The 17518-nt window shown below is 41.9% G+C and overlaps 1 protein-coding gene across 1 annotated transcript; it reads left to right on the top strand.

Annotated features, from left to right (window-relative positions):
* Positions 1–2459: 2459 nt before the first annotated feature.
* On the top strand, positions 2460–15689 carry slc6a7 (solute carrier family 6 member 7). Its single transcript, XM_033635210.2, has 14 exons — positions 2460–2686; positions 5631–5868; positions 6368–6499; positions 7607–7817; positions 10587–10725; positions 10841–10975; positions 11078–11181; positions 11271–11395; positions 11939–12051; positions 12146–12283; positions 12390–12489; positions 13723–13841; positions 14543–14716; positions 14879–15689. Exons 1-14 carry the CDS (start codon positions 2621–2623, stop codon positions 15047–15049), a joined length of 1965 nt encoding a protein of 654 aa, XP_033491101.2. The 5' UTR covers positions 2460–2620; the 3' UTR covers positions 15050–15689.
* Positions 15690–17518: the final 1829 nt, after the last annotated feature.

Genomic DNA, 17518 nt, shown 5'->3' with positions numbered 1-17518 from the left:
TTATTTTACGTTATCTGTGTGTTTGGAAACGTATTTTGTTTTGATTTATTCTTGCACTGGAAACTAGCTGTTAGAGCGGCTGCCAATAATGCGTTAACATTAGGGTTATTTTATGTCTATTTCTCACCGTGTATCACCTGCATCAACACTGCATCCATGGGGCTGCCGTTGTTGTTTAGAGGAGTAAGGTCATTGGTTTAGAGGGCTGTGTGATGTCAGAAAGCATAACTGGGAGTACATCGATCTGGTATGAGCTCACAGGTGGTAAGTTACGGGTTTGACTGCCGTTCCAGTGCACTTTCACGGGTAGAAGGTTGTAAAAACACGAGTTAGGGAGCGATCACACCGAGATGAAACGCTAGAAACGCGACGCCAGTAAAACCAGTTTTCCTATGATATGGCGCGTCTGACTGGCATTCTTTTTAGACAGGAGTTTTTGTAGACGCTTCTTTTTTGACGCATGTAGACGCTGAAAAGTTAAAATATTTTCAACTTTTTGAGCGTCAGATGCCAGTAGCTAGCGCGCATTGAATAAGTGCTTTCAGCGTTTCAAGAGTCTTTGAAGCGTCTCTACCGTCTCACTTCTGTGTGATCGCCCCCTACAGGTTGCCTGGAACGCGCCATCAGTCTGCAGCCGACCCCGACACAAAAGTGGACAAGGTCCAAAACCTGATCACATTTTGTGGTTGAAACTTGTTTATCTATGATTAATAGTGTTTGTAGTTTGATATGGCAACAAATTTGACCAATTTTAGTAACAAGCTAAGACACTGTTAATAGAGTGTGCCAGGGCTGACGTCAAAATCCGGAAGTTTAGCATCGCGCTGGTTCCCGAAGAGAAAGTGAATGTGATTTTTGCACTACATTTTGGATTATGTCAGAAAATAAGCTCTGTGGCTAACACAAGTTTATGATACTTACAGGTTTTGTTCAGCGAGATAATCTTCACATATGAACACCTTTCATACCGCATTTGAAGCTTAAATGCGATCGCCAGAAGTAAAAAGCTAACGTTAGGCTTTAACGGACTACATGACTACTCCACGGTCGCATGACTCTTGACGTCACCGCCACTAAGCTTTCAACTGATTTCGGCTGCTTTATTTTAAAAACATTGTATAATGGGGAAATCGGACTGTTTAAGCTAAATAAGAAGCTGTAATGGCGGACTGCCAGCACTCTCGCCTGTTCGGGGATGATGACGTTTAATGTCCCCGACAGGGTTTGTAGTCGTATTGAGCAACTTGTTAGCGACCGCCTTTTTTACGACATGTAAAAGCTTCAAAATTCACAAGTAGGGTATTTACTGGCGTGTTTTATGTCGTAGAACAAAACCTGAAACTCACTTAAGCTTTTGTTAACCACAGACCTTATTTGAGGAATTTTACCAAAATCCCATTCAAAAAACGTATTGACTTTTAGACGAGAGAACTGGAAGTGCTAAAAGCGCTAACTGAGTTCCGGGTTTACTGGCACACTCTATTAGGGAGTACTCATTTGAGGACAGTGGGACTTTATTGTCATTGACAATGTTTAGTTTTTTATACTTAGCAGGTCCTACTGATCCCAAATAGCTAGGAGAAATTAAAAATGCATACCAAACAAAAGTTCAGGTCTCAAGAGGATAAACTAATAAAAAAAAGTTGTGATTTCTGCCGATAGAGTCCCTGAAATCCTACACACTGGACCTTTAAGGCCACAATACAAAAAGTATCAATCAAAGCTAGTCTGGGGCCGTTAGTTGCCGTTTTGGTAAGGAACCGGAACCAGGGCGAGTGAGACAGGATCCGGAATTCGATGGATGCGCCTTTCCGTCAAAATAAAAGCACCAAGCTAATAAAAATGCCGTGAAACTTTAATTTAAAGAATATAATTGAAAAGAAAAGCCCCAAGCCATTAAGTTAATCGATTTTCTTACACCCATCATCACCCCAAATCGATGGTGCGCCAGAATTTAAAGTTTTACTTTGGTGAACACTTTTACTTTGGTGAATTTGGTGAATTCGGCATCCGCTCTCAAAATTCAGAGTGAATAAAAACCGTGACGCGAGGCTAATCAAAACCATTGCTTTAAAAGAAATAGTGTTTACTTAAACTTTATTAATTTGTTAGTTCAAATGTCAAGAGTGAACTGTCATACCCCAGTGTAATTATATAATGTCAGTGCTGTTGTTTCTGTTGGTGGTGTGGACAAAACATTTCACTTGACATTCACTTCACAATAAAATGATTTGGCCACATTCTCTTGGCTGAGCTTTTTAATAGATCAGGTAATAGTCCACCGCAGGTAGCTCTCCATGACTCACTGTCCCCTCCCAAAACACATTGTTATCAACCCTGCCCTCGCCTCAAACAAAACAAAGCAGGTGAGGAGGAGGAGGAGGAGGTGTCTGATGCGCCCTGCCTCCCTGCCCTTCACCTCACCGCCCACCGGCTTGTTTCCTCGTCGTCATCGCTGATGTCTCCCTGCCGTGTCAACACCGACCGGCTGTACCTCTTCAACTGCCACTCAAAAGACAGCAACATGGCGTACCTCCAGGAGGACATTCCCGTGTAAAATGTGGATTAACGAGCGACAGATAACACAGTGAAGCAGCACCTGTGCGCCGCAGCGGGGGAAATGCAGGACGACAGCGGCAAAGCAGCACTCGGGAGCCCCGCTGTAGCAAGTGCACCCACAGCGCAGGTAGGAGCGGAGCTTTGTTGTTCAGGCTCTTCACCGCCAGGTCCTCACTCACATATCACCATGTTAGCGTTTAAGACTCGCGTTAGACTCTGAAAGCAGTGTGGGACGACTTCATGTCACCTTACGGGACTCCCTGGTGTCGTGGCAGGACAGATAACATTTCTCCAGATGAAGCAGTCCAACCTGTCCGTCCACATCGCGCTCACCTCCCGGGCTTCAGCCCAACAGTCACACTGTGGACAGACGAGATAAAGCCTGAGCTCCAACACATGTGTTTGTCCACACTTTTCACAACGTTTTTGCACCTCACCTGTTCAGCTGTGTAACATTATCAAGGCGTTGGCATTAAACTGAGTCGTCCCCTGAGTTGCAGCTTTGGGCTGTTTAAATAATGCTGACCAGACTTCAATAGCAGTATTTGCTTTTTTACACAACACCCAGAGCTCTCATATTCACATTCAGCCCGAGTTATGTAATGTACAGTGGTCCCTTTTTCAGCAAAAAGTCCTCTGTAAATGGAATCACTTATTCGACTAGAGCAGCAACGATCAGCTGATTAATCAGCTGGTTGATACACAGTAAAGCAGTGTCAACACTTAAAGGCTTGTAATATAATCGATTAATTGTTGCTAGAGATGTACCAATACCACTTTTTCCTTCCTGATACCGATTCCGATCCCTGAACCTTAGGTATCTGCCGATACCGAGTACCGATCCGATACCAGCGCGTAAAATAAAAATGGATGGGATATGAACTGTTGTATGTCTCAACTCCTAAAACTCTGTGTAAAATCTTAAGAAATAAATACATAATAGTAGAATCAATGCCATAAAACTTTTTTATTATTGTTATTATTATTCAGTGTTGACACAGATCAAGACACAGGTTAAAGTGCAGCCACACAATTTGGTAAAAAGACATTTTAAAGGCTACAGTAGAATGCTTTTTAAACTCTGCTCCGTTTCCGTTTCGTTTGCCTGTAGTGTGCGTATGCGTAATGACATGAGGCATTAAGTGGTATCGGATTGGTCATAGGCTGTACTCGCTGATACCCGATACCGCATTTTAGGCAGCATCGGAGGCATTTTTGATACTGGTATCGGTACAACTCTAGTTGTTGCAGTACCTTTTCAAGCATACATACCAAAAAATACTTAGTTCCACCTTCTCAGTTGTGTTAAATAAGTAAATAAATATTATATGTTTTGGATGCTCTATGTTTTACATTCTCTGGTGGTGCTGCCATCTGGGTCGGGACATCTGCCCAATTTTTTTTTATCTCAGTTAAGCTCTTTTCCGATTTAAACAAAGTTATATATAAATTTTAATGATTAAATTGATTAATCAAAAAAAAAAAAGAAAATATTGAAAATAGTTATTATACTTTGATATTAAAATAAGTATAAATTAGTATAAATCTTGTATTGTTAATGTACAAATGACCTCTTGCCCGCTGATGATGATTAATATTGTTTTTTTGCTCTCTAAGCACAGTCTTTGATGCTGTACATTAAATCCTATGCAGTCACCTTGGTTTACCTGAAGAACTGCAATTTGTTTAGCACATTCCTCTGTCATCCTGTCACCTCATTGCATTGTGCAGTACCTTAAGTCCCAGGGTCATACTTTGATGTCTCAATTATGGAAAAGTATAGGGCCGCAGGCATAAGGTAAAAAATAACAGGAGATTTTTTTTTTTAATTTAATATTTCATAAATAAAGTTGAAAATGCTGAGAACAAATTTTTACATTTTTTTGCACTTTGAGAATAAAGTTGAAATGTCAAGAATAAGTCAAAATGTTAAGGATAAAGCTGAATTTTCAGTTCTGGTTCATCAAATCATGTCTTCTGATACATCATACCCACTCTGTATGGCACGAAGGTGTAACCATGGATACCCTTGCATTTGTCCATTACCCACTTTCAGCTTTCAGTTTGCAAGAATGCAGCCACCTCTTTCAGGTTTGTGTGGTTTCTCCCTCTGAACAGATACAATTTTCGGCACAGTCTTCTCAAAGTCCTGATACTCATTACTACACTGTGTTTATGGTCTAAAAGAGAAATAATGTCCTCGTTATGAAAAGTGTTTCAGATGCACAGTTTCACAAATTCATCAGACAAGTCATTTTGTAGAGGCAGCCATGAGAGCTGACGCTAGTACTTTACTTAATTCTCAAAAGTTTGAATTTAATATTAAAATGTCAATTTCACTCTCAACATTTCAACTTTATTCTTGGAATGCATATTTTGTCCTATGCCTGCCACTACTACTGATAGTTCAATTTTATTCTAAAAAGTTTACTTTCTTCTCAACATTTTAACTTTATTCTTGTAGTGCAAACAAACAAACCTTCCTCCTTTCATTTATTTCCCCTTGTGCCTGTCCCTAATACTCTTCCGCATTTTATGTCTCTGTGTGTCATATATTAACATATGTAAAACTTGGAGAAACAAGAAATCTCAGAAAGAAATTACATTTTGGACGACTCGGTTATTGTATTTAGAAATCAGTATTGTATTGTATTTGTGTTTCATTGGAATAATTGATGAATTAATATTCATCTTTAAACACGTAACAATGACAGCAACAGCACACAAAGCAGAAGCCCCGCTGTTATCAAAGTGTGACTTCCTCCCTGCGACCTGACGTGAGAAAATAGTTCCCTTCTTGTTTAGAGGTGGGTGGCCTGCAGGAAGGAAGAGGAAGAAATAGTCCAGTATGTGGTTTGAACACGTCATGATAGACAGACACTGTAAACTTTACACAAAGCCTGTCACTTGACAAATTGAATAACCCACTAATCATTTTGCACTATTCTATACAATCCACAGATAAACAATTTAACTACCTTGATTGAATTTGACTACCAGATTTTCACTGATATCTGTAGCACTGTATATCTCCTCTCTGACTCTTTGAAATGTTATTTTATTTCCTCTAGAATTCAGTACACTTGAACGGGCATGCCGTTACTCAGAATGGCCACAACTCAACACCTACGCCTGCACCACAACCACACTTAGACTCCCAAGCCTCGAGTCGTGCACCCTCTCCAACTCCGGTAATCCAGAGGGAGCAGTGGGGAGGGAAGTATGAGTTCCTGCTCTCCTGTATCGGATACTGTGTGGGACTGGGGAACGTGTGGCGGTTCCCGTACCTTTGTTATCGCAATGGAGGAGGTGAGCACTCTACAAGCATTTTCACTGCCTTCTGAAGTCTGGAATGCTTCAAATGCCTGGGTGTACCATATGTCTGTAATAATTTGTTGCGCCTATCTGGGCAAGAGGCCCTCTTTGCCCTGCCCTGGGGTGTGCACTGTCCTAATCACGCTGGCTTATTCTCCACACTTAGTCCAGAGCTCTCCATGGCAGCCTTTGGTACAGGGAGCCACAACACAAGACATTTACTAATCCTATGAGTTTTCCTTGATTGCACACCAGACACTATGTCTAACCCAGCTTAATACAGCATGCATATCCATCTGGAATCAGACATGTTGGAGCTTGACTGACAGTAAAATAGAATAACATCAGTCTGTGAAGCTGCCACCTAGACAGAGATCGTATGAGTGAAACCTGCCTCTACAGGCCATCTTTATGCAGCTGCGCAAAATGATTGCAGTGGATGTCTCCCCCAGCACCACCCTTCCTCAAACAGCCATATTTTTATTCTTCGCAGGTGTGTTTCTCATCCCGTACTTCATTATGCTCTTTGTTACGGGCGTTCCACTCTTCCTCATGGAGCTAAGCTTAGGCCAGTACGGAGCAGCTGGCCCCATCACAGTGTGGAAATGCTGCCCTCTGCTCAAAGGTATGTATCATGCTGCTTACCTCGGCGTTTACACACTTGCACACACTGTAATCCAGTGACACAAACTTCAAACCCTTTAGAGATGGTTATGTCAGGGTGGGGACCTAATGTGATTAGTTAGTTTTAAATTGTATAGAAATATCGGATCACAATTCTCCAGGAATCTTGAGCATCCAGTTTGAACCATGTGTAATGATTTGAGTATGCAGGACCTCACATGACATCACAATGCCTGTGTCACCAGTCAGTCCAGACTAACATTATAGTCAAGGAAATAACTGGCTGGCTGTCATCAGTTTGTCACCCCACTGACATCCGTCATGTGGCTAACCTTAGAAATTCCTAAGAGCTCTGCAGCTCAGTTTCTAAATATAAACATCTCATAAGGAAACGTGCAGGAACTCACAAAAATAGAGCCGGAAAAGCAGGTTTATCATAAGAGTAGTTTTGATGTTAAACTTGAAATGCCAGCAGCAGGTTGGCATGCTGAATTATGAGGGATGGAGTTGCTCTAAGTATTGTAAAAGGAAATAATAGTTTCTGGTATACATGCACAACATTAAGTGTGAGTGTCTGGCATGCTGCATTTAAAGGTACAGTTGCCCCCAAAATCAAAAATACACATTTTTTCTTTTACCTGCAGTGCTGTTTATCAATCTAGATTGTTGTGGTAGGAGTTGCTGAGTGCTGACGACATTGTCCATGGAGGTTTCTGCCTTCTCTCGAATATAATTGAACTAGATGTCACTCAGCTTGTGGTGCTCAAAGTGCCAAAAAATGCAGAGTACAGTGCAGACGACTCTATGGCCGATATCTCCAACACTCAGCAGCTCACACCAAAACAATCTAGACTGATAAGTTGTGCTACATTGGAGAGGAAAAATAAGTCTTTCGATTTTGGGGTGACCTGTTCCTTTAAGGGGTGATACACTGAGATGTTCATTGAATGTGTATTTCTTTGTTTGAGCATGTCCAACTACCACTTAATACAACAGGGGTTCATAACTTCCTGTTTATTGAAATGACACAACCAATATCTCATATGGTATCCTTACACATGTATATCCTGTTTTTCTGAGATACTAAAGGCTGTGTCTCTTCATGTAGGTATTGGCATCGGGATGATCTGTGTGTCCACACTGGTGTGTCTCTACTATAACGTCATCATAGCATGGACATTTTACTACCTGGGCAGCTCGTTCCAGAGCCCTCTGCCCTGGTCCTGTGATGCTATAGCCAACGCAGCTCTCTGTGGAAACGGCACCACTGGCAACAACTCCACCGGTAGAGGCCTCAGCCCCACAGAAATATTCTGGAAGTGAGTTTGTCTTTTTTAAATTGTAAAATTAAACAAAATCAAGCCTAAAGTGTTTTATTACTGTGGACTGCTTTAGACTGATAAATGTCTACCGTACAACAGGGGCGTGAGTAGGCATACAGCTGTGCAGGGGCACAGGCCTCCAGTCAGAAGCCGACCCCCCCCCTTCCACACACACACAACACATATAGATTTACAATACTGCCTTACTAAATATAAATGCCACTCAAACTTACAGACGACTTACAAAAGCACTATGGTGAGATGTATGACATACAGAAAGTTAGCCTGTACTAGATGTCTGACAACATTTATTTATATTTGCATGAACCTCAACAGGTTTAACAGAGCTCTATCTGTAAGCAAATATAAACACTTTTGATTTCAGCCATTGAACCTTTCAATTCCTCCTTCTGTAGCACACCAAACATAATCAAGTAAGCCTTCTACAAGAGGGAATATCACCAAAAAACAGATTTACACAGTCTTACAATGTTACAAATCAACAGGTACAAAATAAAGAACATATACGCAAATAACAATATTTCAGTCCAGCTATTGAACTTTTCAATCTTACTGTAGCACAATAAATGTAATCAAGAAGACACACACACTACAAGAGGGAATATTACCAAAAAAAGTCAAAATCTTAAATTTAAAGTACCTGATATGGTCTGAAAAGGTATTCCCCTGATTGGGCAGCTTTTTAAATGAGCCCGCCCACAGGCTTGAAAATGGCATTTCCGAACGCTATCTAAAGTGAACCTAAACTAGCCATAGTTTCATTTGGGGTCGTGATTTGTGAGACTCATGTTTTTGGCATTGACACAACAGACAAAACCAGATGATCTTACCTCCCTCCACCTCATTCTCATCTCTCCTTGCTGCTTCCCTGTCCCTGCCTCCTCTGTTCTGCAGAAAGAATTTCCTTATGTCCATGATGACAGTAACTCATCAATGTGTAGTGGTATTATATACTACGCTTCGGCTTTATTTGACAACACGTGCGGGCTACTGTCCGCTGATAAATTTCCACCGCAGGCCTCAGCAGATTGTGTTCCAACTCCAATTTCGCGCGGATGCGTGCTAGGCTTCATGCACGTTCCATTCACTGAATATGTACGGACGCATCCAATGCCTGCAAGTGCAACTCCGGCCCTACTACGTGGTTGAAGTAGGAAGAAATTGTGCCCATGCTATTCTTCCTTGACACATCAGTCATAGCGTAGCCCTACGGACACTCAGCAATGAATACGGATATTCAGTAATGAAAAAAAATAGGCTTATTTATGAAATTTGACTGGGAATTTTTACAGGTTTACCAAGGCGCGTGCCCCGGTGAAAAGTGTCTGGCGACGCGCCTGCCGTACAACTCAATCTCCAGGACTTGTAACTGGCTCTGGCAGTATGCTGCGCACAAACATTGTTCAAATGTTTTTCTTCAACAAACACAAGCATTCTTTACGATGAATGGACTCTTCAAACTGGTTAATCTGTCACCTTTTCAGCTAATGTGAATCAGGACTTTGCGGCTACACCAAACACAATTCCTTATACTGTATAACACCTGCATAATACACAAGACTTCCCGTTTGCCAGTTAAAACATTATGATGTTATATAACAACAGGTGTAAAGCCTTACGACTGTGGTACTTTACAAGTTAAGCATCACAGATACTCCTCAGCTCTCTGAATACGTTTTGCACGAAAGGTTCTGCTGTATTTCAAACATGGAGGAGAAGGTTGTTCTTCAGCCACAATGCCTCAGTGACAGCTTACTGCCTGCTCCACGTAAAAATACGTCTTTATTGATATACAGCAAACAAACTAAAAGGGTTCAGACTGAGGCACTGTGTAATATCTAGTTTGGTAAACCCATCACCAGAGCCTACTCTCAGAAAGCATGGCAGGCACTCAGAGGCAGTGAGAGGCCATTTTTCTCGTGAACTCTGCCCCCTCACCTCAGGCCCTGTTTCCACCTGTCGTTACAATGCATCATGGGTGATCAGATCGCAAGTGGACAGCTCAAAGTACAGGTGTGAATGCACCCAACGCATCCTCAGTGCTTCTTGAGATCTGACTGCTCAGACCACATTCAGAGGTGGTCTGGGCTGCATGTGGCCACATTCTTTCAGCAGTGTTTATGCTAATGTGTCCTGGGCCACATTGAAGGACTGCCTACTAGGTTGATGTCCTTGCTTATCGGATTTTCTGCTGCAAATTAACTGTATGTTGCTGCCCTGGGCTAGTGGCCAGTTCAACGTCTGCCCCGTTAGCACGAGTGAACACAGCAACTGTTGTTAAACGCCTCAGTAACCTCACACCCACACCGAGATGGCTGTACTCTATCATCAAACCATTATTTTCTGCCAGTTTCCGCTGGGGATCAATAAAGTATACCTGATTTCTAAATAACAGTTCGATGAATCTTCCCATCCTCACTGACGTGTGCTCTGCTGTATTAAATTTTTATTACTCTGCTGGTGAGGAATAGAATTCATTTAATTGAGTTGAGAAGTGTAGCAGCACAAAGAGAGCAGAAACCACAGCCTTTTTTGCCTATAAACTGAAATACAAGCGCAGTACTTCATACTCAACTGTATGAGTGCTGTTTTTTCTTCAGACAGATGCCTTCCTGGTCATTAATAAACCCAGCCCAGCGACCATACCTTGTGTATTGTGCTTCAGTTAATGTGTAATAAGTCTAGTCATAGGTGTGGTAAGAGGTGTGCTGTTTTATATGCTTATGTTTTCCTTGTGTCGTGCAGTGAGCGTGTGCTGGGTGTAGTATACAGTGAGGGCCTCCACGACCCAGGCCCTGTCCGGTGGCCCTTGGCTCTGTGCCTCCTGGCTGCCTGGATCATCATCTTCCTTTGTATGCTCAAGGGCATCCGCAGCTCTGGCAAGGTGAATATCAACACAATGTTGTTATTGTCAGCTCCCACAAAACACACACACACACACAATCCTGCCCTTTACTGACATATCATGTCTAATGTGTCTGTGCTGTCTGTGCTTTCAGGTGGTTTATGTAACAGCTACCTTCCCATATTTTGTGCTGATTGTTTTAATCATAAGAGGTGCCACACTGGAAGGCTCTCTTCAGGGCATTGCTTTCTACCTCACACCAGACTGGAGCCGATTATCTAATGCTCAGGTATTTCAGATGGCACACTGAGGAATCTGTGAGCACTATGGTGACTTGTTGCTGCTTTATATTTTCATTGTTTAAGGCATATTTCTGTCTGATAAATTGCAGGTGTGGAATGATGCAGCCTCACAGATCTTCTACTCCTTAGGTATTGGAGTTGGAGGGCTGCTCTCTATGGCCTCTTACAATAAGTTTGACAACAATGTCATCAGGTGAGTTTGTGCTGAGCTGTGATGTTGGCTTTGTTGTTGCGGCCATGATGTTTGTTCAGTCCTCTTAATCGTGGTTCTGTTTATTTCAGGGACACTTTGATTATCACCACAGGAAACTGCAGCACCAGCTTCTTTGCTGGATTTGCTATATTCTCAATCCTGGGTCACATGGCGTGGAAGAAGGGGGTGCCTGTCGGAGAGGTGGCAGATACAGGTAGTTACTGTGCTCATTTTTTCAATGTAACTTAGGCTCTGTTTCTTTGTGTAAAGCAGCTTCTATTACAGAGCAGTGAGGTAGCCATTTTGTATCCCCTCCACTCAAAACTTTGACCTTACTATACTGACTTGTATCTGTGCAAAGTCTGTCACTTGAGACGTCCTCCTCTACGGGAGGAGGCAATGTCTGTCCACTCTCCTAAAAGCTTCAGGATTCAAATGTACCCAGGCAAGCTACATTAAGTACGTCACCAATTCGAAAGCCAGTCGCTGTCTAATAAACATGTGTCAGCGGGAAAAAAAGACTTTGATACAGCACCGGCAAAGAAACTGGAAAAGGTTTTGACAGCAAACTTGATAGAGTGTGCAGTTTTTGGATGTAAACCAGACCCTGAAGCTTCCTTCCACTATATACCAAAAATCCCACTGTAGCACGTTATTGTACATTTGTGTACAACCACTAACGCCAGGTCACCCACTGCCAGTTAGCCTGTAAGCTAACAAGCTAACAAACTTGTTGATGTGTTCTTTTTTGCCCTAGGTCCTGGGTTAGCCTTCGTTGCTTACCCAGAGGCCCTTGCTCTGCTGCCAGGCTCTGTGTTCTGGTCCATTATGTTCTTCCTCATGCTCTTTATGCTGGGGATCGATACACTGGTAAGGCCACACACCACACATAGATATGACCAGTTATAAAGATGTGTGAGTCCGCCTCGTTGTGATTGATACCTTCCACTCTGCTGCTTCACAGTTTGGAAACATGGAGGGCATCGTCACGGCCGTGCTGGATGAGTTTCCACATCTCAGAGCGAACTCACTGCAAAAGTCCTTGTTCTTGGGCATTCTGTGTTTTTGCTTCTACCTGATGGGTCTCCTGTTGGTGACTAATGTGAGTGTGTTGAACTGTAGTTGGCGATAAATGTGGCTGCAAATGCATCTTTTCTGTGGTCAGACTCACATTCCTCCATGCTGTGTGTGTGTGTGTGTCCTCATAGGGAGGGATTTACTGGTTCACTCTCATTGACTCCTTCAGCACTAGCTTTGGCCTCATCATCATCACCCTCTTCATGTGCATTGGCATCTCCTTCTTCTACGGTAGCCCATCACAAACCGCTAACCCTCACACCAAACTCTTAACACCACATCATTCCTTCATAGAAGTTTGAGTCATTCAGGACCTGTGATGTTTAGCAAGTTGTAAAAGAAGAGAGACATCCTGTGTTGTGAATGCTTCAGTTTCTATATATTATATTCAGCAGCAAGCAAAGAGACATTAGTATTTGAATGTTAACAGCAACTAAATGCTTAATATTGACATTTAAACACCACTGAATTCATAGCACTGACATACTGTACTTTGAAAACCATTTATCTACATCAGGGTGTCCGCGGGGTCTTAAAAAGTATTAAAAGTTGATAAATCAAATGTCGGAAAATTAAGGCCCTTAAAAGGTATTAAAAAGTCTTAATCGCGATTTTATGAAGTATTAAATTTTCTTGGCATTCAAGCTTTGACAAAAAGTATCCATGAATGTATAATTTATTTTCCTCCTCGCGACTATTACAAACAACGATGTGTAGGTAGGCACACTCGGACTGTCACTCGGGGCCGTGCGCGTATCTGTGCGACAACACGCGACGGCGCACGTCCAGGCGCCAAACAGAGGAGCAAAAGACAATAAAAAATCCTTCTCATCTTATCTGAGTTCTGTTGTATGTTTGTGCTCCGTAGATTTAATTGCAAACTACAACTGTTTAGTAAGTTAAAGATGCGTTGCTGCTAACGACAGCTTGAAGTGGTGATGGGGTCTTAAGGTTTTTTTGGAAGGTCTTAAAAAAGGTATTGAAATTAACCTCAGGATTCCTGCATATACCCTGTACATGCATTTGATTTGAATTCACCTTAGTTTCTTGATTTGCAGTTTCAAAAGCTGAATTAGATTTTTTTAAAAACAAATTCAGACCCAAAACTTCACATTTCAGAGTTTCATAAAAGTAGATTCAGAATGCTCAAACTGAAATGGTCAAGTTCCAATCCAAAAATTTAGGTTGAACATTTTCAAATAGCAGCATTCAGGCTACCCAGGACAGGATATGCATGTTATTTACAGCCAGCTGCACAAAACCAGCGCAAACTGGACAGCTTACCAGAGCCCGTCGCTCCTCCTGCTGGTCAGTTTTGCTCAATTTGCTATATTATGTGCAGTATTCTTTTTTCAGTTTTACACCATTTTGGTAACAAGATAAACACAGTATCTCATGCTCTGTTGTCCCTGTGATTTCTGGGTTGTTCCAGGGTTCCTAACATTTATGTCTTTACTCTATCAGGAGTCAACCAGTTTTGTCAGGACATCATTGATATGATCCGCCACTGCCCCCCCTGGTGCACCAAAGTGCTGCTTTACTTCAAAGCATGCTGGGTTTTCTGCACTCCGTTTCTTCTGCTGGTGAGTGAACACATCAGTATTAATAGCAGTATATGTTGTTAGTAGACGCAGTATGACATCAGCGTTGGTTATCTGTAATTAGTATGACAAATGCTTTTCAGAATCTATCTATTAAACTTCCGTAAACGCAGCTGGCTTTTTGAATCATTGGATGTCTTTTCTAAAAATCTGGCTGCACTGAGGTTGACAGGTTTTATATAACTGCTGTGCTAAATCTCATATGATAGCCTCACAGTATTGTTGGTTTGCATCAGTTACACTATCCATGTGACATCACTCCCACTGTTATCTCTGCTGCACTTGTCACCTGAAGCAAAATTTCCATTTACAGTAAAGCTACTTGATATAGAAATGTTGCATATAGAGTCAGAAGGTAATCTGATGAGGGGTGAGACACTGTGCTGTCCCAGTAAGTTGTTAAAATGTTATCGTAAACTGAGGGAGAACAAAGTATAACTCAATTACTAACTTCTACAAATGTGTCACCTACCAAACTAAAATGACATCGACACTTTGAAATGTAGCCAACTGTGCTGAAATCTTCACAACAGCAGTTGTGAATAATTCAAGAGGAGAACCTGACATTCAATCTGAGCCCCCCTCCAGCTTGTAGCATCTCTCTGCTGGCCTCCTCATTCACTCTTCTTCTGTTGCCATTGTTGCTTCTTTGTTTGGATGACACATTCCTCTGCTCACTCCAGTTCATCCTGACCTACATCTTCATCGAGATGTACAGAACTTCACTCCGCTACGGCTCCTATGTGTATCCACTGTGGGGGAAAGCGTTGGGCGTGTGCATGGGCGCTACCTGCTGTCTGCAGATCCTCATCTGGGCCATCGTGGCCATCAGCAGGGAAACCGGAACACTGAAAGACGTCAGTATCACCACTATGTCATTCTGTCACTGTGAGGTCCGGTTACACCTCTGCCCTGATCACACTCACCGTACAGTTCAGACTGTCACTGCTGTGCCTGTCAAAATAGAAAACACTGGTGGATGAAATGGCCTCTCACTGTCTCTTGCTTTTCTTTTGCAGCGTTTCCAAAAAACGATTCGACCTCTGAATTCCTGGAGGGTAAACAACTTGAACAGCACCGGGAGAGTCGAGGAGCGTGTGGAGCCCGAGAGGGTGGAGGCTCCGTTCACCGTCACGCTCACAGACATGGACTTCACAGCAATGACATGGGAGATGGGAAGCCAGGCGTGACAGCGTGGAGAGCAGGGATGAACACTTAGTGATAAACAACCTGTGTTGTCAAGAGACAGAGAAATTTATTATTATTGTTATGTACGTTCGCCCCAGCTAGGCTCTGGTGGCTGTGTCTGAACAGACTGTGTGTCCTGCAGGGCAGAGTGGATTATTGCTTTATTTATATCATTACGGATATTTGAATTGTACTTTTTAACTTTTTTTTTTACACTGTGTAGAATGTAAGGTTAACAGCTGTAAAGTTTATATCATCTTCATCCAGGATAACATAATGGGACCCTACCAGGACATCTGGATGTTGATGATCAAGCAGGACATCTGCCGATCTTATTTATTATCACAGTAGCATAGTACAATTAATTTTCCCGGACAGCAGTCAACACCAGCTTAAGATCCGGATTGCATTCATCATGTACAACAAAAGAGGGACAAAAAAAGTGCAGTGACTCTTGACCGTTACCTTCAACGTGCACAGATGGACCTGGAGTGGTGACCACAAATCATTGGCCTGCAGTAATAAACGAGTCAGGAATACTTTTAATCCATTTTACTTTTTAAAACAAACAACTGCTAGAATCACTGCTAGAGTAAATAAATTCATTTAAAAAAAAATGAACTTGCCAAATGAACTATTGAACACTGTCTACGTGTCCATATGTCTGATCATTTGCATTTCAGTTTGAGGGAAAATGCAGTTTCTATACTAGTATTGTAGACAGGCTTTTAAGTGGGACTAACTATCTTTTGTTATCTTTAGAGAAAAAAATGATAGGTGTCAGTGGGTATCTACACACACGTAGGTTTTTAGTTTATTATGTTCACTGGAACTTGGCTTTGGCAGTTCTTCATTGTTGATTTCCCCTCTGCTTTTTATGACAGAAAGCCCTCCTTAAAGGTCCAGTGTGTAGGATTTAGGAGGATACATTGGCTGAAATGGAATTTAATATAATTTGTATGTTTTCTTTAGTGTATAATCACATCAAAATAATTACATTTTCATTACCTTAGAATGAGATGTTAATATCAACATAGGGAGCGGGTCCTCGCCTAGAGTCTGCCATGTTGCACAGCCATGTTTCTACAGTGGCCCAGAACAGACAAACCAAACACTGGCTCTAGATAGGGCCATTTTGGGTTTTTGTGTCAGCCATTGTGGTGAGAAGCCCCTTAGGGAAACATATTTTTCAATGTTAAACTGCTTTATTTAGTGTTTTTACCAGTTTTAATCATCGGGTCTGTTTGTTTTGGAAAGGAAGAGACCTCTGTGGATAATTTGGCTCCTGGAAAAAAAACCTCCTGAACAATGAACACATAAGGAATTCTAGCCAAAACGTCATGCTTGACACATGGAAGAAGTTTCACTTGGTTGCAATCTGCATCTGCCTCACTGCTAGATGCCACTAAATGCTACACACTGTTCCTTTAAGTCATTGTATATCATGATTAAATGTCTTATCTGGAGAGGCACTCATAGGTTGAATGTATCCTCCCCTTTAGGACATGATTATTGTCTTTCTTACATTTCTAACAACTTTGTGAGGAGGCGAATGTTACGCTGATCTGAGGGCCTGCTTAGAGAATCTGTTGTTTAAATGTTGTTTATTGGCAGATTGGCCATAATTTGGAAATGTTATTGGACAGTTACTTTACAAATACTTTTACTAGACCCTTTGCTAGATAAGCCCAATGATATCAAACTTAGGACATGAAGGAAATAATCATGTGAAGAATTAAAAAAAGACCTCAGCTCACTCAGACACATCAGTCCAATCAATGTTTATCTCTGTAAGTGTCTGACTGTAATGGACTGTCCCAGATAAATAACATTTGTAAACCGCTTTTGTTTTGATTTTGTCTTGAATGTCTAAAGATTTAATTCCCCACCGTTTCCACAGGCTGTTTACTCTCGAACTGTTTTCAAAGGCATGTGTGCTCTCTTTAGTGTCCGCTTCCAAATAAGTAGATGATAACAGATAAGAGGAACCTGCCAGTCTCCAGTGTCTGCATTTTTAAAAGTCTTTCAGTCACATGAGGCTTTTATTTGAGTGCGCTTATAATAAGGGTCATTGTTTGGTCTCTCAAACCATCTAACAAGCAGGATCACTTCCTTTAAACCCTTAATTAGGAACAAAGGCAGAAAAAAACCCCAACTTTTTTTTGTTTTAGGATTGTATGTCATGTCATGAAACTCTGCAGTGATTGAATATTTATATTGTCTTCATATCTTTCATTCCTTTTGTTTAAAGATGTCTGATGGAAATTATTGAAAATGATGGCAGGGTGGGGCGGCACGGTGGTATAGTGGTTACCACTGTCGCCTCACAGCAAGAGGGTTCCTGGTTCAATCCCGGGTGTGGGAGCCCCTCTGTGCAGTTTGCATGTTCTCCCTGTGTCAGCGTGGGTTTCCTCCAGGTGCTCCAGCTTCCTCCCACAGTCCAAAGACATGCAGGTTAATTGATAACTCTA

Source organism: Epinephelus lanceolatus, chromosome 11 (assembly GCF_041903045.1).
Source record: "Epinephelus lanceolatus isolate andai-2023 chromosome 11, ASM4190304v1, whole genome shotgun sequence".
In the NCBI taxonomy this organism is placed as follows: domain Eukaryota; kingdom Metazoa; phylum Chordata; class Actinopteri; order Perciformes; family Serranidae; genus Epinephelus; species Epinephelus lanceolatus.
Note: the sequence above shows the minus strand (reverse complement) of the source record. Positions and strands in the feature narration are given on the sequence as shown.